We start from the raw sequence: 22,483 nt of genomic DNA on the forward strand, positions 1-22,483 counted from the left end.
TAACACAGCAACTGCTAATGTTCTTCTCTTTTTTTCCTTCCCCCCCAGTTGAGTAGATTTTGACAGGAATTGCTGCTGTAAGACCACTATAGAAATCAAATTAGGTGTTCAAGATTTCATGAATTTAACCCTGATTTGTATAATTTGTTTTAGAAGAGATGAGGTTGGGGACCCACTGCTGCAAAACACAGCTGCTGCTTCTACTCTTGTTGGTGGCTTTGCAGAACAAAAGAGTCCTTCTGGCTCTCTAAGCACCTGGCACAAGACTGCAGAGTTTGATGGCACTGCATTTATCAAGGGGGGAGAGACTCATTGCTGTTTCTCTCTGTGCCTGCTTGGCAAAGTGCAAAATAGAAGAGGACTTTGCTGTTGGCATTGGAGAGCTCACAGCCTGTGTGAATATTATCCTGGGTTTTACTTGAAGTGAAATAGTCCTCTTTAATCATGAAGGGCAAGTTCTTGGAAGCAACACCACTTTTTAATGGTTGCAGCTAGAAATAGTGGTTGGGTTCATAATCTGATTTAACAAAAAAAACAACCCCAAAACACCACAAAACCCAAGAAAACCCCACAAAACCCAAAAAAACCCACCCCAAACCTCAAAAAAACCCCAAAGAAAAACAAAACAAAATCTCCAAACCAACACATGAAACCAAACCAACCAATCCCTTTCCTCTCCCCCACAAAAAAACACCCACAAAAATCCACAATAATAATAATTTTATTATTTTATTCCCCCCCCTTCAACCTTTGATTGCTTAGGATGGTATTCTGCATAAGAGTATTGTTTTTCTTGGTTTTGTTACTGTCTTCAGCATTTATCTTTTTCCATTTAAGAGATTACTCCAATGCTAAGCAAACGTATAGCTGATTTTGTTTCTTCCCCTCTCCTCTTTGGCAGGAAGAATTTGTTAGTAGCAGACACTAAGTTGAGTGGGAAGTGAAACTTTGCATGAGTGGGAGAATGTTTTGGTTGTTTTTTTTTCTTTTTACTGTTGACCTAATTATGTTTTTAATAATGCAGTTTTACCAGTTGCACTACACAGTGGACATGCTAATTACTTCATTAACCTCTCAATCTGTGTTCAGGTTTTCACTGATGCTGTATTAGCATTGCTTTCATTTTCATCTTTCCTTTTACTTCTTTAAGGTATTATTCCTTGAACTAACAGTTTGTTACCTAGGCTTACTGTTTTTCTGTGACACATTTAAAAAATAATTTAATGTATGATTATTTCTTGTTACTTGTTAGAATAGAATAGAATAGAATAGAATAGAATAGAATAGAATAGAATAGAATAGAATAGAATAGAATAGAATAGAATTAACCAGGTTGGAAAAGACCTTTGAGATCATCAAGTCCAACCTATCATCCAACACTATCTAATCAACTAAACCATGGCACTAAGTGCCCCATCCAGTCTCTTCCTAAACACCTCCGGTGATGGTAACTCCACCACCTCCCTGGGCAGCACATTCGAATGGCCAGTAACTCTTTGTGTGTAGAACTTCCTCCTAACCTCCAGCCTAAACTTCCCCTGGTGCAGCTTGAGACTGTGTCCGCTTGTTCTGGTGCTGGTTGCTTGGGAGAAGAGACCAACCCCCACCTGGCTACAACCTCCCTTCAGGTAGTTGTAAACAGCAATAAGGTCTCCCCTGAGCCTCCTTTTCTCCAGGCTAAACAACCCCAGCTCCCTCAGCCTCTCCTCATAGGGCTTGTGCTCATAGGGCTTGTGTTACTATTATCCGATTTCCTCCTTTAACTCTTACTGGAATTGTCTTATTTAGAGCTTCACCTCCACTCCAGTAAAAGACAGTAGTGTTTTTGCTAGCCTCTTGCCCACACAGTTCCAGAATGTCAGTGGGGTTTTTTGATCTGTTATGTTATTCATGTAGCTCAGCAATATGTATTTCAGAGAGGAGCACTGATCTGTTCTGTTTTATGAAACAGAAATTTGATAAGTATCTTAGACATGCTTTCTAAATTTAAACAAGTCTGTAAAGATCATTGTGTCTGTAGAACTAGGCATGTTCTTAAAGTTAAGCATGTATATTTAAGTGTTGCTTTATACTGGTCAGCGTTCACAGAAAGAGCAATTGGCCAGAGGAATGGGCTGCCCAGGGAGGTGGTGTAGTCACTGTCCTTGGATGTGCTCAAAAAAGGATTAGATATGGCACTTGGAGCCACGGTTTAGTTGTCATGAGGTGTTAGGTATTAGGTAATAGGTATGACTTGATGATCTCTCAGGTCTTCAAACCTGGTTGATTCTGTGATTCTGTGTTTTCTGAGCTAGGAGCAAGTTCCTGCTTGCAAACATGCAACACACTCAGCCATTAATAAAACAAGATTTAATGATTATTGTTTAGAGTTTTTTGAATATAAAGGACATAAAGGAAGAAACAGAGCAATTTGGCACTTGTTTTTATTGAGATGAGGGGAAAGGTACTTGTTTTAATGATATTTAAAGACTGGTCAAGTGCTATGTTCAGCAGAACTTCATGCTTTTTTCATCTTAAGTAATATTAAGATTATGACTAATCTGGTATTTTACATCTGGAATGCTTCTCCATTTCCTGGAATTTTTCTGCTCATATTTTGTTTTGTAGTCTTCTGATGCTTTCTCAGAAGTTCTTATAGGTTTCAACAGCTTCTCGAATGGAGAAACTCTGTGTTCTTTTTTGTATGTTTTACAATGTTCTTGTTCCATTTGTATCATGACGTTCATCTGTGTGAATGCATGTATGTAGGTTGTTATAATTGCTTCTAATTATATACAATTGTAGTTCTTTGTGTGCATATATATGTAAAAATTTCACTATGAAACTACATGTGCTGGGTGCCATAATACAATTTGTAGGCACCAGTAATATGTTGTCAAAGCTATTTCTCTTTTACGGAATCACAGTTACAAAACTGAATTAGAAATTTAGAGTGCAGAATGAAAATAGGCTTATTAAGAAAATAAGCCAAACTATGTGTTTATTTTCAAATAATGAATTGCTGTAAGCAGAAAAATTATGGGGTAGCAGAGGCTTCATGTGGTTGTAGTATGCTATCTGTATTGTACAGGTCATATGCAAAAAATGTGTACTTCTGTTACTAGAATTTGGCCAAGCTGTCAGCTTGTGGCTTGGACAGCAGCACTCTGTGCTGGGTTAGGAACTGGCTGGAGGGCCGAGCCCAGAGAGTGGTGGTGAATGGTGCCACATCCAGCTGGCAGCCAGTCACCAGTGGTGTGCCCCAGGGATCAGTGCTGGACCCCATGCTCTTTAATATCTTTATCGATGATCTGGATGAGGGCATTGAGTCCATCATCAGTAAATTTGCAGATGACACCAACCTAGGGGCAGGTGTTGATCTGTTAGAGGACGGGAGAGCTCTGCAGAGGGACCTTGACAGGCTGGACAGATGGGCAGAGTCCAACGGCATGAAATTTAATACATCTAAGCGCCAGGTTCTACACATTGGCCACAGCAACCCCATGCAGTGCTACAGGCTGGGGTCAGAGTGGCTGGAGAGCGGCCAGGCAGAGAGAAACCTGGGGGTACTGGTTGATAGTAGTCTGAACACGAGCCAGCAGTGTGCTCAGGTGGGCAAGAAGGGCAGTGGCATCCTGGCCTGTACCAGGAACAGTGTGGACAGCAGAAGCAGGGAAGTCATTGTGCCCCTGGTCTCAGCATTGGTTAGGCCACACCTTGAGTCCTGTGTCCAGTTCTGGGCCCCTCAGATGTTGAGCTGCTGGAATGTGTCCAGAGAAGGGCAACAAAGCTGGGGAGGCGTTTGGAGCACAGCCCTATGAGGAGAGACTGAGGGAGATGGGGTTGCTTAGCCTGGAGAAGAGAAGGCTCAGAGGAGACCTTATTGCTGTCTACTACTACCTGAAGGGAGGTTGTAGCCAGGTGGGGGTTGGTCTCATCTCCCAGGCAACCAGCACCAGAACAAGCGGACACAGTCTCAGGCTGTGCCAGGGGAGGTTTAGGCTGGATGTTAGGAAGAAATTCTTCATAGAAAGAGTGATTGACCATTGGAATGTGCTGCCCAGGGAGGTGGTAGAGTCGCCATCACTGGAGGTGTTTAGAAAGAGACTGAATGGGGCACTTGGTGCCATGGTTTAACTGATTAGATAGTGTTGGATGACAGGTTGGACTTGATGATCTCAAAGGTCTCTTCCAACCTGGTTAATTCTAGTCTAGTCTAAATAGCATTGTGCTATTCTCTCTGTGCTTCAAACTCTGTAAAACAATTGTTTTCTTTTTCCTTTTTTTTTTGTTTCCCCAGCACTTGCTACTAGCAATAAAGTTTATCATGGCGTTTGTTATTCCGGATAAACCAAGGGACATCCAGATAAAACTAGCAAAATTGGAATTTGAATCTCTAGAGGCTCTCAAACAACAGGTAAGAGCAACTGACATGTAGAACAGTGAAAAGCACTGGTGTTATGAAGAAAAAAATTAACTAGGGAGGTATTGATTTTTGGATAAATATGTAAATCCTGGGGGGTTGAAATTCCTTTTTGCAATATGTTAAGATTAGCTATCTAAAGCTGTTTCAGCTCTACCCCACAGCTTGTGGTGGCAGAGCTGTCATAGCTGAGTGGAATGTGGAACAGTCACTGGTAGTACAGTGTACAGCACAGAGTATTACATAGAAACCAGCATTTGTTTACAGGGTGTAAACTGTAGCATTTCAGATATTGCTTCATTTTTCTGATAATCCATCACTGCATAAGAAGTGAATTAGAGAGCTGGAAGTTTTAAGATTGATTTGTCCTTTCAACACAACACATGTCAACATCTGGAAAGTTATTATTCTTTTTTCCCTTTTCAGACAGCTTGAAATTCCTGGTCTGTCCTATAATGTAGCAACGTGTGGTGTGTGTGGTCCTTGTGCATGCAAACATACTTTGTTTATTTTGTCACTTTTAAAGAACATTTTGCTCTATCAAACCTCATTTTTTTTTAGCCCTGGAGGTGTTTGTTGCTGCAACACTTCTTTCATTGCTGAAATACTATCACAAAAAAACCCACCCAGTTATCTTGGATCTAGCATTAAACAGATATTGTAAACAGGAAGAACGTGTTTGAAATGATTGTGTTGAGAACTAACTATGTATGAAGGAAAGCTAATGTTGCTTTATTTTACTGTTCATACAATATTGTCATTTATTGCATAAATAAAATGGTATTTACAATCTACTTAAGCTTTCCAAAGCCATTTGGAAACATCAGGAACTAGATTTTTCTACTGGGAATGTCTGGTTTAACAAATTATTCCGTAGAGAGTGTGGTGGAGATTGCAAGAGATGAGGAATTGTGTGGGATTATCTTCAGTAAGATACAGTGATTGTACAGATCTGGTTTTGAATGATAGCATTCTTTCAGAGTTTTTGCCTGTACTGTGCTAAACAGGATTTCTAAACTGGTTTGTGTATTAGGAAAAAAATCAACCCAGCAGAGAGGTGCAGCCAGGTAGGGGTTGGTGTCTTCTCCCAGGCAACCAGCACCAGAACAAGAGAACACAGTCTCAAGCTGCACCATGGGGAGGTCTAGGCTGGATGTTAGGAAGAAATTCTTCATAGAGATAGTGATTGGCCATTGGAATGGGCTGCCTAGGGAGGTGGTGGAGTTGCCATCACTGGAGGTGTTTAAGAAGAGACTGGATGGGGTGCTTGGTGCCATGGTTTAGTTGATTAGATAGTGTTGGATGATAGGTTGGACTTGATGATCTCAAAGGTCTCTTCCAACCTGGTTAATTCTATTCTGTTAGTGTCTGTAATCTGGGGAGCTTGAGGGGTGCAGGGAGCAAGGGAGGCTTGTTATGTTTTGTGGGTGGGGTTTTTTGGTTGTTTTGGGTTGGGGTTTTTTTGTTATTTGTTTGGATTTGGGGTTTGTGTTTGTTGTTTTTTTAAATCTCTCCTTAAAAGCTGGATAGTGAGAGAATTAGAGAGGAAGAGCTGTCGGATAGTCAAATATCTGAGGGATGTTTTGGCTGTCACAGTAAATGAAAGTTACATAAGGTGTATAAGCTTGTTATGTAAGCGCTCCCCTGTGTTCCAGGGCACCGGCTGCTCTTCCCAAAACTAACCACTGCCCTCCTGAAACCAGACCAACAGCACACTCAGAAAATTGGCATCTCATCTAAAATTATTTTCAAAGCAGTGGCAACATGTTTGCATGAGATACACATATGAGTATATTCAAAAGTAATAAGAACAAAATCATATGCCCCTAAGAAATGAGTTGAATTTTATTTTGACTGAGTGCCATTGTAAAAGAGCAGACCACATACAAAAGCCTGCATTGCTGTGGAATATGTTTCAGTGCTGTGCACTACTGGGGAGTTCTTAGGGCTGGCAGTATTCAAGAAGTGTAGCCTGGGTTTCCCAAAGCAGAGTCTCAGGCACAGAAGCTCAGGAAAATTAATATTTAGGATGGTGCAGCAACAGGGTCAGCTTGACCTGGGTGCCACTGGAGAGGGACCATGAACAAAGAAATCCCTGGGCATTTACACCTTTACAGCCTATGCACATACCCTTCTTGCATATTTCCTGAGCCCTTAGGTCCAATGGTGATTCTGAGATCATCCAGTACCTTCTGACTCCTTACTGCAGTGCTTCACTGTCTTCAGGCTGTTATCTTAACAGCAGCAGTTGATGGCTGTAGCCTTGAAGCCTCCTTATCTTTTGGTTTGCACTGGTTGTGGAGACCTTGTTTTGACTATGTAGGTACAGGTTGGTAAACTTTAGCAGAAACTTACAGCTTGTGGCCTAAGGCTTCAGCAAAACCAGCTACTGATGCCAAGTAAAACTAAGCAAACAGCATACTAAAGCACACAACATTGTATCTTGAAGTGATTTGTTCTGTTTAAAACTTATTTAAGCTAAACAAGAAGTGTTTCTGAACAGCAGGAAGGACCTGTTGTTTACATAGCATCTGAATAACCATTTCTTTCCATTAGGAAAAAAGCTCAGCTTTTGCTAGCTTCTTTGAGATTGCTAGCAAAATCTTCTGTAGATGTAACTGGAGTTTTCCTGCAAACAGAAGTGTGGGTATTTATCTGAGAAGATAAAAAAGGTGGGGGGAGATCTGCTGAGGCCTCTAATCCATCGGTTTAAGATCAAGACCTAAAGGTGTCTCATGGTGATGAACCTTTTTAACACTCTGAAGAACATTTTAATGGTAGCAGTAAGAGCTCAACTCTTCATGCTTTGGTCAGATAGCTGCACCACTTTCTTGCCAGTGTGCCAGATTTTATTTTATGTTACAGGTTAAATGGCTGAAATCACTGTATTTAATAACTATAACAAGTAACAGATGAGAGCTCTACAAGGTATTATTTTCTCCTTAAGTTATTGGAAAGGTTGAATTGAGGTTTGTGAAAGGAGTACTCTTCTTTCATCCCTTAGCTTGCGCTCAAAAACTCGGAGATGGTGAGCTGGCAGAAATACTTCTATGCTGATGGCATGGGATCTTTGCAAGGAACTTCTTTTCATGCAGGTGTTCTGGAATGCAGATAACATCCTCTCCACAGGCTCCATAGGCAAAGTGCTGATAGAGCTCACGGTCCAAACAAACCAGGAGCAGTATCGGTTCCACTCTGTCCAGACACTCTGCTTTGGACTGGGGATATTCACCATTAAGTTGAAGGCTCTCTATCTGTCAAACATCTAATTAAACACATTTTTTTATTAGTGCCTTGGATGTTGCATCCTGTAATCACACTGGTATTGAAAATCTTAAGAGGATCTGCCTAGGGCTCCATTACCATGACTCAGATTATGCTGGTACTCTGCTAACATGCAAGTCTAGTGCTATGGTTACCTTATCTGCCTGATAAGCCTCACCTGGAGCACACAGCTTTTCCAGGTGGCCAAGAAGGCCAGTGGCATCCTGGCCTGCATTAGGAATAGTGTGGCCAGCAGGAGCAGGGAAGTCATTGTGCCCCTGTACTCTGCATTGGTTCAGCCACACCTTGAGTACTGTGTCCAGTTCTGGGCCCCTCAGTTTAAGAAGGACATCGAGACACTTGAACGTGTCCAGAGAAGGGCAATGAGGCTGGTGAGAGGCCTTGAGCACAAGCCCTATGAGGAGAGGCTGAAGGAGCTGGGATTGTTTAGCCTGCAGAAGAGGAGGCTCAGGGGAGACCTCATTGCTCTCTACAACTACGTGAAAGGTGGTTGTAGCCAGGAAGGGGTTGGTCTCTTCTCTCTAGCAACCAGCACCAGAGCAAGAGGACACAGTCTCAAGCTGCGCCAGAGGAAGTTTAGGCTGGAGGTGAGGAGAAAGTTCTTCACTGAGAGAGTTGTTCGTCATTGGAATGTGCTGCCCAGGGAGGTGGTGGAGTCACCATCCCTGGAGGTGTTCAAGAGGGGATTGGACGTGGCACTTGGTGCCACGGTCTACTCATGAGGTCTGTGGTGACTGGTTGGACTGGATAATCTTTGAGGTCTCTTCTAATCTTGGTGATACTGTGATAATGCTTCACGGAACTGCAGTTAAGATCTGCATTCACAATCAGCATTGCTACATCTGGCATGTTACAGTAGAATCAATACAATTCATTGCCATTCTTCAGCTGCAAGTCAGAACCTTCATTTCCATGAAACATGAAGTTGTATAGACTGACCTGCTAAGTAAAATGAAGGAAATTCTGTCCCTTGGAAGTCTAATGTTGATCACTAACCTCCTACAAAAAGCTTTCTGCTACTTCAGCCTGTTGGCTGGTCCTGGAGCAATGGCAGCTTTGCATGAACTATAAAGAAGCATTTGGCAGAAGTTGCTGCAACCTGGTTTTCCACTTTAGTTCCATAAAAGAACACTTTGTCACCTCACAATTGCTGGGATCTTATTCTCTAGTTTGTAACCAATTGCTTTTTGCTTTGTTAGTGCAGACTGAGTTTTGTGTCTCTTCTTTGAGGAAGATATCTGTTCTGATTTCCCACATCTTAGGAAGACTAAAACCCTCCTGAAGTCTCTGTTTAAGATGAACACTTCTCACACATCCTGTCCATATGGTATCTCGCTGCTGGTCACTGAGAGTGAGATATTTGTGAACAGTCTTTTACTTATGTGTTGTAGTAAGTAATAGGCTGCTCTTCAGGATGCATACCCTATGTTCATTGTGCTGCACTCCAATTTTTTACCATGGAAGAGTTTTATATCTTACAGATTCCTCATTGATAACAAAATGGGGAATTGGTTGTTCCTTCTCCAGTTAGGTCTTCAGAGTGGCCAGACCACAATGATCACGGGTGTCAGATGTATCACTAGCAAAATCCGTACAATAATATAACTTAAAGAAACAGTTAAAGTAAAATAATGTTTCTTTAGCATTTGAGTTGTAGGTAAAGAAGGGACAAATGAGTTAGCTCAGTGTTCTGTACCTCAATCTGAAGCCAGACTGTTACTTTATCTGACAAAAAGAGTCCCTGACTATTAAATAATTGTGGTTTGTGGGGACTGTTAAGTATAAAAATGTTTCTCCTCTTTCTGCTCTATTCTCTCAAATTTGATACCTGCTTTTCTTCTTATTTTGTCCATTGTTCTTTCAGAGAATTTTTGTCATTATTCATCTTGATGCGTAGACCTTTCTGATCTTGGCAGTTTTTCATTTCTTTGTTTTACTTTATTGTTTGTACTGTCCACAGGAGAGATGATGTTAGCTGGCATATAGTGTCCCTCATGAACCTGATTTAATAAGTGTACTCTTTGCCTTGTTGCAGTTCAGTGAGTATTTGGAAAATATCCATTTATTTGCCACTGTGGAGTGCTCCACAGCTTTACACACAGTGGCAACAGAATTAATCCAGAAAAAGAAAGGAGCTGAAAAAAAAGTAATTTAAGTTCCCATGCCAGCCTTGTTCCACTAGGCAGTTTGTTTACATTGATTTTATTAAGACACAAAGAAGGAACTAAGGAAGAAAAGAATCTATTCTGAATTATTATGTTCACTCATCAAAGTATTCAGTATTTGAACAAAATCTCCCAGCCTCTCAACTAGATTAAATTGCCTTTAATTTACCCTCATTATACACACATTTTGGTTGTAGCACTCAAAATGCACAGTTCTTGAAGGCCTTCATTTCAATGCAAACCGAATGTTCTCATTTGGGGAAAAAAGCCAAGTACAAACACAACTGAACACTGAAACCTGAAGATGAAAGTTGGGAGGAGGTGGAGGAGTGACAGTTGCATATGGCACCCTCATTAGATGCTCCTTCTTTCAATTTTTAATTTCACATTGATACCAAAATCAAGCAACTTCATTGTAATTATGGTAGAACAAATAATGAATGATTCCTTCCATTATTATCATGGTGAAATCTATGTTAACTGTGAATTTTATCGTGTCTATTTAAGTATATCTTCCTACTACACTAACTGCTGGGTACATCTGCATGTACACATGGGTCTCTACATAACCCACGTTCTTTATAGTTGGTTTTGGGTAATACTCAATCAGCTTGTCAGTGACAATGTTGAACAGTAATTGTGATACTGGATCATGCTGTAACTACTTTATTTAACTCTGTTTGGGGAGGAGGAGGAGGGTTTGGGTTTTTTTTTGTGTGTGTGTGTGTGTGTGCTTGCTAAGGGTTTTCATTGTATGTTTTGTTTGTTTGTGATTTGTGATTTCCCACCCCTGCTCCAGGAATGTGTGTAGCTTATAGCCCTGGTGCTGCATATTTTGTGGAAATACAAATTTATCTATATGAGCTCTCCCACCTCACTTTCACGTGTCTTTTTGAGATAGAAGTTCTGCAGTTTGAATAGAAAGGCTAGGCCAGCCGTGAGAAACTTTTAGATGGATTAATCCCAGGTATGTTGGAATAGAATCAGATTTAATTTCACCAACTGGAAATAAAGAATGCAGATTTAAGAAGGTCAAGCCAGCGATCCTTTTACAGCTGAGCGGAAGCCGCAGTATCTGAAATGTGGAGTAAAGAATGAATTACCTTAACAATGTGACTCTGTAAGCAGTGTGAGAGAATCTTATTTTCCAAACATGGCTCCATTAAAATAAGAAAAGCATCACTGAACAAATGCAACGAGCGTGACATTTATATTGCTTTGAGAAGATGCATATTGCTGGATAAACTTTGTGTACTTTTATACTCTCAAGATATTTGCTACTTTGGCTGTTGAATAAAAGATAACATTTCTACACTGAGGACAATCCTAATGCCTAGTATCTCCACATGTACAGATACTTGCCATAGACCTAAAAATCACTGAAGTCAGTGGACAGGTATAGAAGTCAAGGAGCTCAGTGCTCCTATAACTAATTGGAGGTTTGTATAGTATTAGCATCTTGCTGACATAGCTAATAAAATGAAAAGTAAAATATCTGTACTAAATATTTTGTAGATATACTGTGAGAATTTGGTTTAGATATGCTAGTCTCCCTGGTCCTTGAAGAACCGAAAAAGACAAAAAAGAGGTTACTCTGTAAAGTAATTTAGAACAGAAACATAAATTTGAGTTATTTGCAACCTCTGAAGGCACCTGCCTCACTCCATTAACTGTACATGGAGCATTTTTGGACAGGTCTCCTCAGGGTAAAGCATGAATAATCTTCATGGATAAATGCCAGCAACAAACTTGGTCCATAGTATAAGTCCTACTTGAAAATGAAAGCTTTTAGAATGACCAAGCAAGGGACAAAATTAGATATGTCATCATTTACTCGAGGGTGAATAATGGGGTTCATTAGCAGAAGGCTGAATTTGAGCTTCAGAAAACATGAGTATTGTCCCTGTCAAAGATCTGGCTTGGTAGTGTCTACTCATGTAAGCCAGTAAGCTTTGTTTAAACAGTACAACGTGACTGAAATGGATGAGTGGAATGTCTTTTGTTGTGATACTCTGATAGTCTTCCCTTTCACAAATACTTTGTCTAAGCATAGATGCATATAAAAAAAGCCCTATGCATAAAACCAGCAAAGAGTGGTTTTGCTTATGCTGTTTATTTTTTATGAATATCTTAGATCAGTTTAAAGAAGACTAGGAACAAAATTCTGTTTGTCTACCTGTTTGTTTACACCTAAAGGTCTTTCCATTTTCACTTTTATGTTTATTTCCTCCTTTATCATAATCCCCCTCTTATACAGAGGGAAAGTATAAAATTGAATTTCCTGCAGAATATTATGCAAGAATGGAATGGAATGGAATGGAATGGAATGGAATGGAATGGAATGGAATAGAATAGAATAGAATAGAATAGAATAGAATAGAATGGAATGGAATGGAATGGAATGGAATGGAATGGAATGGAATGGAATGGAATTAACCAGGTTGGAATGCACCCATCTGTCCAGCCTGTCAAGGTCCCTCTGCAGAGCTCTCCTATTCTCTAACTGATCAACCCCTGCCCCCAGTTTGGTGTCATCTGCAAATTTACTGATGATGGATTCAATCTCCTCGTCCAGATCATCCATAAATATATTGAGAGTGATGTAGTTCACCGAGGACAGTGGAGAAAAAAAAACAAAAAGAGGTACACTGCTGACACTGCTGTCAGAGAACTGTTTCTGGTTTGATCTTAAGGACTTTTGCACCTATGCAAGGTTTAAAATTAGCAGTTGGAAATGTGACTTCGAATTGGCTTATTTTCAAGGCCACAATCAGCTCTGATCCTAAGGACCTAAGAAAATTTGTGTCCTAAGGATACACAAGATTGGCTTCAGGGAACATCTTATTTAGAGTTTTATGTTCATTCAGAATACCTGGAACTATGAAACTTTCCCAGTGTGGAGTACAGCTCTCAATACATCTTTACTCAGTCATGACAAGAACTCACTCCTGTAAAATACACATTCCCTTCTTAACATTATGCTCTAAATATGTCCCTGCTTCTCACTGTGACTGTTATAGGAGTTGAGTTGTGATATCAATAGCTCAGATTATCCAATACTTTCAGTTACATTAAAGTATGATATTAGACTGCTAGCAAAAGTTAGGCTCTGGAGGATGTGGTTAGAAAAAAAATAAAATAAAATTGGGTATTCTGGCAGATCTAATCATGCATCTAATGAAGAGCTGTTAGCCCCCTGGGAAGGCATGACTCATTAGTGACTGGAATTAGTGTATGGAATGTTCTTTATACATCAGAAGTTATTTTTCAGCATACTTTTTATGGATGCTCACGGAGAGCTTTTCCATACTTACGTGACAACATGAAAGAACAAACAGTGGGTTTTGAGGGAGAAGTGTGCTAGCGTGAAAACACTGACAGCATTTCTTTGACAAAGCAGTGAGGCCATATCACAGTGGGGCAAGTGAATGAGGAGTAGATAATAGAACTCTGGAAGTCAGAAGAAGTTAGTTTTGAGCAAACAAAAGGTAAGCTAAATAGAATCATAGAATCAACCGGGTTGGAGAAGACCTCAGAGATCAAGTCCAACCTTTTACCTAACACCTAACACCTTGTGACAACTAAACCGTGGCTTCAAGTGCCATGTCCAATCCCCCTTTGAACATCTCCAGGGATGGTGACTCCACCACCTCCCTGGGCAGCACATTCCACTGGCCAATCGCTCTGTGGAGAACTTTCTCCTCACCTCGAGCCTAAACTTCCCCTGGTGCAGCTTGAGACTGTGTCCTCTTGTTCTGGTGCTGATTGCCTGGGAGAAGAGACCAATCCCCACCTGGCTACAACCTCCCTTCAGGTAGTTGTAGACAGCAGTAAGGTCTCCCCTGAGCCTCCTCTTTTCCAGGCAAAAAGAATGATAATAAAGGGACAAATTAGAATTAATATTTTAACTGACTGTCATGGTTGTTGGCTTTTGGGCAGTGATATTTCATGGTTGTTGAAAGAGAGGGAGAGATAAAAACTCTGGTTCAGCTGACATGGAGACAAGAATTTGGTGTTGGGTCAGGTTTTGCATTTGTGAATGGTTCTTTTGCTTTCTAGTTACATATTTTATTTCCTGAATGTGCAGATTAAAATTCTGGAGATTTGTCCAGCTTGCAGCTTGTTTGTGAAGAGTAGGTTTGGAAAATGATTACCTTGAAGCAGCCCTGTTGTGGAGAAGTGATATGCTGAATACTATAAGTGCTATTTTTCTGCAAATCCTTGGAGACAGATTTCTCAAATTACATTAACATTACATTAACTTAAATTGTAACTTATTTAATTCTCTTTATACAGAAAACATTGTTTTGTTTTGGAGGTTTATTAAAAAGCAGTTATGCTGCTCTGAGAGCTATCTTTACAATTGTTTTGAGAGCCTCAATTGTTTTCTGTAGTATAGGCATTAAAACCTGTGTAACTTTCCTGTTATGTAGCTAAATGTTGAAATGTACACTCACTGGTTTTGGGAGTGAAGAATGCAGGGATTCTGCAGAAATACCAGGATGATGGAGGGACTGGAGCACTGCCCTATGAGGACAGGCTGAGAGACCTGGGGCTTTTTAGTCTGGAGAAGACTGAGAGGGGATTTAATAAATGTTTATAAATATCTGAGGGCTGGGTGTCAAGAGGGAAGGGACAGGCTCTGCTCACTTGCACCCTGGGATAGGACAAGGGGTAATGGATATAAACTACAGCACAGGAGGGTTCACCTCAACATGAGGAGAAAATTCTTCACTGTGAGGGTCACAGAGCACTGGAACAGGCTGCCTAGAGAAGTCATGGAATCTCCTTCTCTGGAGACTTTCAAGACCCATCTGGCTGCGTTCCTGTGCATCCTGTGCTAGATTCTGTGGTCCTGCTCTGGCAAGAGGGTTGGACTCAGTGATCTTTGGAGGTCCCTTCCAGCCCCTAGCATCCTGTGATAATGTAATCGAAAGACAAAGTGGGATTAGCAGAAAGGAGGATGGATTGTCTAATTTCCATTGCCTGTCATTACAAATTGTGTGGTCTTCAGAAGGTTTTTAAAAGCTGGCCTTTCATTCATTTCAGTTTCCAAATACAGAACTGAATCCATGTTATTTTATAAGCTTTAACCCTAAGTAACTTTTGTCAGACTGACTAAGACTAATTTTCAGGTGAGCATCCTCCATAACAGTCTGTGCAGTCCAGGTGTTACTTGTAACTGCAAACGTGTGGAAACCTATTCACGTAATACAGCAAGTGAAATACTTTGTCTCAAATGTTGCTAGACAGCAACCTTTCTGCTTTCTTAGGACTCTCTGACTATCGTTTATGTAATCATTTGTACAAGTGTTTGCACTATAAATCTTACTTCATTACAAGTTTCTTTTGTGCTGTGTGGTGTGCAGTACAATTGTTCATGACATAAGGAAACCAGTAAACAAAATGCTGAATTACTTTTATCCTGGGAGGCAAGATTCCATAGTAATGTAAATTCTGGTGAAGCAGCCAGGTGTTTAATATTCTCTTCTGAAATGCTTTTGATAAGACATTTGTCTTCATTGAGTTATCTGGGGCACATCAGATGCTGCATTTGATGGGGGGGGTGGGGAGGGGGAGGAGAAAAAGTGGTTTGATACTTAGAAGTAGGAAGACGCACAATGATGTATTGAGGTATGTCACCACTTGAATTACTATGAATTCCAAATAGCATGACATGCATAAAAAGACTGTAATGCTCTCTTAAGTGGCAATCTTTCTGCTGTCTGCTTGTATACTATATTGTGAATTTTTTGGTGGCTTTTAATGTTTTCACGCGTTTCAGAAATTGCAGAGTTCTGTAGTAAAAAGGCTTACAGAGCTTCTAAATATAAGTAAGCTTAAAAATAAACCCTGCAGAACTGCAGCAATCCATTTAATAAAATACCCAATTTTGTAAGCACCCTGAAAGGAGTGGGGGAAAATAGTGTGGCACATCATGTGGGCTTAATCTGTTTCCTATAAATTCGCTACGAAAGCTCTGGTTCAATATAGATAATGTGCAATCTGTTCTAAACATCCAGTTGTACAATAAGGGTAATTTGTAGGAGACAGTTATGGATCTCAAGAGCCCTTTCATGATTCAGAGTATTGAATTAATCTCCTCCTAAATGCTCATTCAGAAAGTGCCAGAAGACTGCTCTGTTTGGTTGCCATGGCAGATATTATTCTCCTGGCTCCTTGGAGAGCTAAATTTCTATAAACTGTGAGTGTTTTCAAGTTTATCAAAGCAGTAAGCTCTAGTCACTGACTGTTGTTGTTGCTGACAGTTTCCTTATGTCATATGCTTGCATTAATTTTAATCTTTTCAAATATATCCCAAAACTTCTTTACCTGTTTTCTCTCTCAAACAGAACAATAACTTTTATTTAAAGAGATAAAAAAAGTGGGAAAGTATTTTGCTTATGGAGTCTTGTCATGTGCTTTTAGATAAAAGAAAAACAAATAAAGCAGAAAATTCAGTACCTGCATGCTAAGAGATTAGTGAAAATAGCAGACCTCTCAGATAAGCACAGGTTGTAAGTAGAGAAGAGAATAAAAATACCTAAGTCTGTGTAAGGGCAGATAGGGGATTGAACTGATTTCTTATGCAATAATATTTTCCATTTGTATGTTAGAATAGAATAGAATAGAATAGAATAGAATAGAATAGAATAGAATAGAATAGAATAGAATAGAATAGAATAGACCAGGTTGCAAAAGACCTTAGAGATCATCAAGTCCAACCTATCATCCAACACCATCTAATCAACTAAACCATGGCACTAAGTGCCTCATCCAGTCTCTTCTTAATCACTTCCAGTAATGGTGACTCCACCACCTCCCTCATCTGGGCAGCCCATTCCAATGGCCAGTCACTCTTTCTGTAAAGAATTTCTTCCTAACATCCAGCCTAAACCTCCCCTGGCACAGCTTTGAGACTGTGTCCTCTTGTTCTGGTGCTGGTTGCCTGGGAGAAGAGACCAACCCCCACCTGGCTACAATCTCCCTTCAGGTACTTGTACAGCAATAAGGTCTCCCCTGAGCCTCTTCTCCAGGCTAAGCAAGTTCTCAAGTTACACACAGTCTGCTTATAAGTGGAAGAACTCATGAAGGCTGATTTCCTAAGGGATTTATGTTCTGTCTTTCCTGAACCTACATACAGCTGTGTGCATGTCCTGGTTGAACAACTACCAGCTACTTGCTGGACAGTAGTAGGAACTGAGTTGCAATTGTGTTTTCAACATTTAGGTGTTAGTTTGAGTTTCCCTTCACATCAAACTGCTAATTTTCATAAAATGAAGAGGTATTTGTTATCCTTGAGACCTTGGCAAATTGGGACCTTTTATTGAAATTGGCTGGTAGCTGGAAAGTTACTTCACAGTCCCTTCCTTCATGGTCCTGGAGCTTTAGACATCTGATTGAGTTGCATTTGCAGAAGCATACTGCCACTCTGAAAGCTGAAGATTTTAAGTGACAATTGTTGGCCACCACTGAAATTCAGTGACTAGTGTGAGCTCTAAAGAATTATTTAATCATTATCCTATAGTAATACATCCTGTCAATTCAAATGTATGGTCATTTTTGTTGCTTGTTCAGATGCCTATTACAATGTGGGTGCATGCATGTGCTGTGAACATAGGTATCATAGAATAGCTTAGGTTGGAAGGGAAGAGATCATCTAGTGTAACCTCCCCTCCATGAGCAGGGGCATGTAGACATGTTTGCTCTGTGTACAAAATATGAAACTGCTAAAAACAAACATGAGGGAAAGGCAAAAATTTAGGGAACTGAGAAACTCAAGAGTAGGATGTTAAATCAGGAATGGTGTGGCCAGCAGGAGCAGGGAAGTCATTGTGCCCCTATACTCAGCACTGGTTAGGCCACACCTTGAGTACTGTGTCCAGTTCTGGGCCCTTCAATTTGAGAAGGATGTTGAGACTCTTGAACGAGTCCAGAGAAGGGCAATGAGGCTGGGGTTGAGGCCTCGAGCACAAGCCCTATGAGGAGAGGCTGAGGGAGCTGGGATTGTTTAGCCTGCAGAAGAGGAGGCTCAGGGGAGACCTTATTGCTGTCTACAACTACCTGAAAGGTGGTTGTAGCCAGGAGGGAGTTGGTCTCTTCTCCCAGGCAATCAGCACCAGAACAAGAGGGGACAGTCTCAAGCTGCACCAGCGAAGATTTAGGCTGGAGGTGAGGAGAAAGTTCTTCACAGAGAGAGTTGTTCGTCATTGGAATGTGCTGCCCAGGGAGGTGGTGGAGTCACCATCCCTGGAGGCGTTCAAGAGGGGACTGGATGTGGCACTTGGTGCCATGGTTTAGTAGTCATGAGGTGTTGGGCGACAGGTTGGACTTGATGATTGGTTGCATGGTTTAGTTGATTAGGTGGATTGGACAATAAGTTGGACGCAATGATCTTGAAGGTCTCTTCCACCTTGGTTTATTCTATTCTGTTCTATTCTATTCTATTCTGTCTTTGAGGTCTTCTCCAACCTTATTGATTCTATGATTCTATGATCATAAAGTACTTGAAATGGATGTATCAAATGTTTTCATTACCATTGCATTTTCTCTTTATATCAGCACAAGATTAGGAAAATGCCACTTTAGGCAGAACATAAAAGTAGTTCAGACTGCCAGCAAATCTGTTACAGACCATCTCACTGAAAGAACACTGAGCTATGAAATTATTAAATTGTGAAGTGATTAAACAAAGAAAAATTAATATAAGAAGGTTAACCATGTTAATATGAGGGGTTTTCAACAGGTAGGCATAATAGGGAGCACATTAAGTGGAGCAAATGAGGCCTGATGTGTTCGTGAAGAACGAATGGTATTTGGCTTGTTTTAAAGCTGAATGTCTGTAACAGTCAACAAGCATTGCCTGTTCTTCCTCTCATTCTCCTATGATGTATCATAAACACAGCATTTCTGCTGCATTTGAAGTCCCATATACTTCTATGGAAAGCAACAAGTCTTGACATCTGGGAAACTCCAGAGGTTTTGTGTTCAAAGAAGGATAGTCAGGGTCATAGAGCATGCCAGTCATTAATTAGTATGGAGCATCCTTTTCAGTTGTATTATATTCTTATTGCCTTGTGTGTACTTAACTCATTACATACTGTGCTGTAAGACCTCCAAGAAAAATATGCCAACACATAGGTAACCTTTTTTATTGTTCATACAGATGGGATTATAGAAGATTATAAAGTACTAGAGTGTACTTTGAGGTAATTTAGAAAGTAGGCAGCAGTGGACTTCCATTAACCTTCTCTTCTGAGATAAGTATTAAATTGAGGTGTCTGACATATACATTTTTGCCCAGTCAATAGAATATTCTGCTAGGAACTTTTAAGAGTTATGGGGCATGTACTGTAGCTTTCTACAGACGTGCATATATCCATCTTTACATATGTATTAGACTGTGTTACAAAGCAATGTTGTTTTTCTGCTCCCTGTTGATGTAATGAGACTGGAGTCTCCAATATTCCAAGGGAATTTTCATGGAAACCAAATTCCTTTCTGTTCATGGAAAGCATCATACTATTATATAAACAGCTGCATACCTTAAAAAAAGAGTAAGTTTTCCTGTATATACTCAGCATAAATCACAAGTAATATGGCATGCAGTAATAGGTAGCTCATGTGCAAAAGCAAACGCTGTTTAGAGCAGGTCTTTTGGTGAGATAATGCCTTTTTGCTTCTGAGAAGCAGCCTGTCAGGGAGTTTCAATGGTGCTGTTAGGCGCTGCATACCAAAGCATGCTTTTAAGATGCCAGCTCATATAAAACAGATTAGCGAAGCCAGGAGGAAAATGCCTGGCAGAAGAACTAAATTCAGACAGATACTTCTTAAAGCAGAAGTTTTAGTCAAATAAATTAAGATTAAATGGAAAAAACAGGACTAGAAACAAAGAGAGTATTTGACAAACTAAGGTGTTACAGCACTTCTGTTTTCTTTCTGATGACAGCAAGTAAAGCCTCAGAAATCATTTCAGAGCAATTATATGCCTGCAGTAGGCATGTCTACTACTTATAGCTGTATGTCCTGTGAAATGCGTTGAAAAGAAAAAGATTTGCTTTTCTGAGAAGCATTTGGAGAATCCCAAGTTTAGTATTTAGTTGCTCTGTTTCTTTTTTTACATTTTTTGCACTTGCCTTTTCCTTCTGAGATTGCTCTCCTTCTTGAGTCTTTGTTAGGGCTGCATAGCCCTAAAAAAGCTAGGGAAAAACTGTGGTGTATTTTGAGCAGTATTGCTCTAATGATGTCCAGATTGGCTGATCAAACTTTGAAAGACATGTTAAGAGGAGTTTAAATTTCAATGGAAAGAAAATATTTTGGAGGTTTAGCAGACACGTGCGTGCATACTGACTCCACAGCTTTGGATAGAAAGAAACAGGAAAAAGTTGCAGCATTTAAAAACATTTGAAAAGTCTTCCTAACTATTTGGGTAGTTCTTGTGCAGGAGATTGTACACCTGCCAGAATGGCTCAGGTTTCTAAGGTTCAGGTCGGACACAGGGACAAAAGAATTGTGTGTGGTTTGTAACTGTTTATATCGTACTCTTTATATAGTTGTAACACTTAGAGGGCTTACCCATGTTAGAACTTCTGTTGCCTTAGCTCTCTAGAAAAATGTGCCAAATGTTAAATTTCTGCCCCAGAGGTCTTTTTGGATGCCTGAGGTGTATAAGCAGGTTACTGTCTGCTTGGCCATGCAGGCTCCAAAAGCTTCGTACAATTCTACCTGTGAACTGCTTTTAGTGACCTTATGAGGCAAAAGATGATTTGAAAATACTTGGACAACAGCACACACCTAGATGTTTAAGACAACTTCTCATGCTATTGGAAGAGCAGGGCTGCCTGAAACCAAACAGGGTTTGCTGGATGTTTGTTGTAGAGAAGCTCTGTGTTGGTGCCCTTTTAGCCTGAATAGTTTGAAATAAATTGAAAACCAAAGGAGTTCTGCTTCTCTGAAAGCATGAGGCTTCTTATCAGCAATTTTTAGAAGCTTTTAAAGATTTCTTAAAAAAAATCAGAGTACTCCTATTATATAAAGGAGTAGTAAATTGCTAAATAGGTACATTCCTTGAAGACTCTTGGTCCTTCCTGTTTCTGATTTGAGAGGTGGTGTCAAGTTAATCAGTCTCTCTTGAAAAAAGAAGTTGGTCATCTTTGGGGTTGTGGAAAGGTCTGTTCTTACTGCCCTGTAACTAACATTTGGTAACTAGTGGAAAATGAAGCACTCTGTGAGAGGCATGTGCCTTAGATTACTGGAGAAATCTTTTGCTGCTGTTATAATTTTCTTTTATGAAAGGATGTAAGTGGCACAGGTTTTGCAGTTCTGTTGGCTCTATCTCAGCATATGGCATTTTCACTCCTTGCTTTCGGATTGTCTCCAGTGTCAAGAAGTGTCATGAACACATGAGCACTGACATGTTATCAAATTCAAAGTGCAGAAAATGGATTTCTGCAACTTCTTAATATTTTGTAATTATTTGTCCTGTCCCAGCTTGCGTATTTGATTTGCCCTCAAGGATCTGTGGAAGCTTGTGTTCACCTTCCATCTTATACCATCACATAAATTTAACTCAAGGTACTGGTGCAAAGTCATCTGATGTATCAAACATTTATTTCAAGTCCTTTCACTGCACTTACAGGCCTGGTTGTTTTAAAGAATCTGCTCTGTATGACAGATGTAACAACTTATTTTATAAAGGCCTTGCTGTAAAATTTGTAAGACAACACATTTTATGACAAGCAGTAATGTGGCACAGTGTTTCTATAGCAATAGGGCAAAGCTGTAATGTGCTACAGCTAATAACGTGTTGAAGAGGAATCATTTGAGATATTTGTGGTTGCATACTAGATAATGTATTTATTGTGATAGATTAAAATTGAGAAATAGGAATGTGGTGGTACTGGTAGCCTGGGTACCCAGTAAAAGTACTTTGCAGTGTGTAAGAAACATTTCAAAGCAAAGCCCTGAGGTCTGATAGAATTAAATTAGCGTGGCAATTTTATATGAATCACAATAGTTAATCCCTCAGTGCGTGCTGAAGCTGGCACCATTGGCTCTAATTTCCATTGAAGCAAAATAAGAAGGTCAGTCTAGAGCACTGGCTGAACTGAAGCAGTATCTATCTGTTCAACATACTTATTTCTAGGCTTCAGTTTGTTGCCAGACTTTGTTCAGCCCCTCACAGCAGAGCAGCAAACTGGGGCTGCGTTAGTAGCGCTTTGTTATTCCTTTCCTTCCCACTGCTCCTGAAAAGCAGAGCAGCTGATGGGAGTGGGAGGAGGAGTGTGGCTCTCTTCCCACTGGGGAGCTGCAAGCCTCCAGGGCCAGTCCTTTTGGCAGTTTTTCTGCCAGCAAGTTTGACCCTTACCCCAACCAGTGAATTTAGATGCAGAAGGGAGCAATTTCTTGGTTTGAAGAAACTGGAATTGAAAATCTAAGGGAGAGGGTGCAACTAGGACAGCAGAACACAGAACAGGGAAGCAACAAGGAATAAGTAAGGAAAGGAAGATAAATGCTTTAATAAGGCCAGCAAAAATACTTGATGGAAATCAGAAAGCAGAGACAGTAAGGAGGAATGTTTCCAAGGCTTAGGAGAATTTACTTTTTCTGTGCATGGAAAGGCTGCGTAGAC

The 22,483-nt window shown here is 40.3% G+C and overlaps 1 protein-coding gene across 2 annotated transcripts in view; it reads left to right on the top strand.

The window, feature by feature from the left end:
- The window catches only part of ANO10 (anoctamin 10), an 86,363-nt gene that overhangs the window by 55,564 nt on the left and 8,316 nt on the right, over positions 1 to 22,483 (top strand). For both annotated transcript variants that reach the window (XM_054160952.1, XM_054160953.1), the window contains exon 12: positions 4,280 to 4,396. In XM_054160952.1, the coding sequence (XP_054016927.1) occupies positions 4,280 to 4,396 (117 nt within the window). The remainder of the gene's footprint in view (positions 1 to 4,279; positions 4,397 to 22,483) is intronic.

The sequence above is a fragment of the Dryobates pubescens genome, chromosome 4 (genome assembly GCF_014839835.1).
Source record: "Dryobates pubescens isolate bDryPub1 chromosome 4, bDryPub1.pri, whole genome shotgun sequence".
In the NCBI taxonomy this organism is placed as follows: Eukaryota; Metazoa; Chordata; class Aves; order Piciformes; family Picidae; genus Dryobates; species Dryobates pubescens.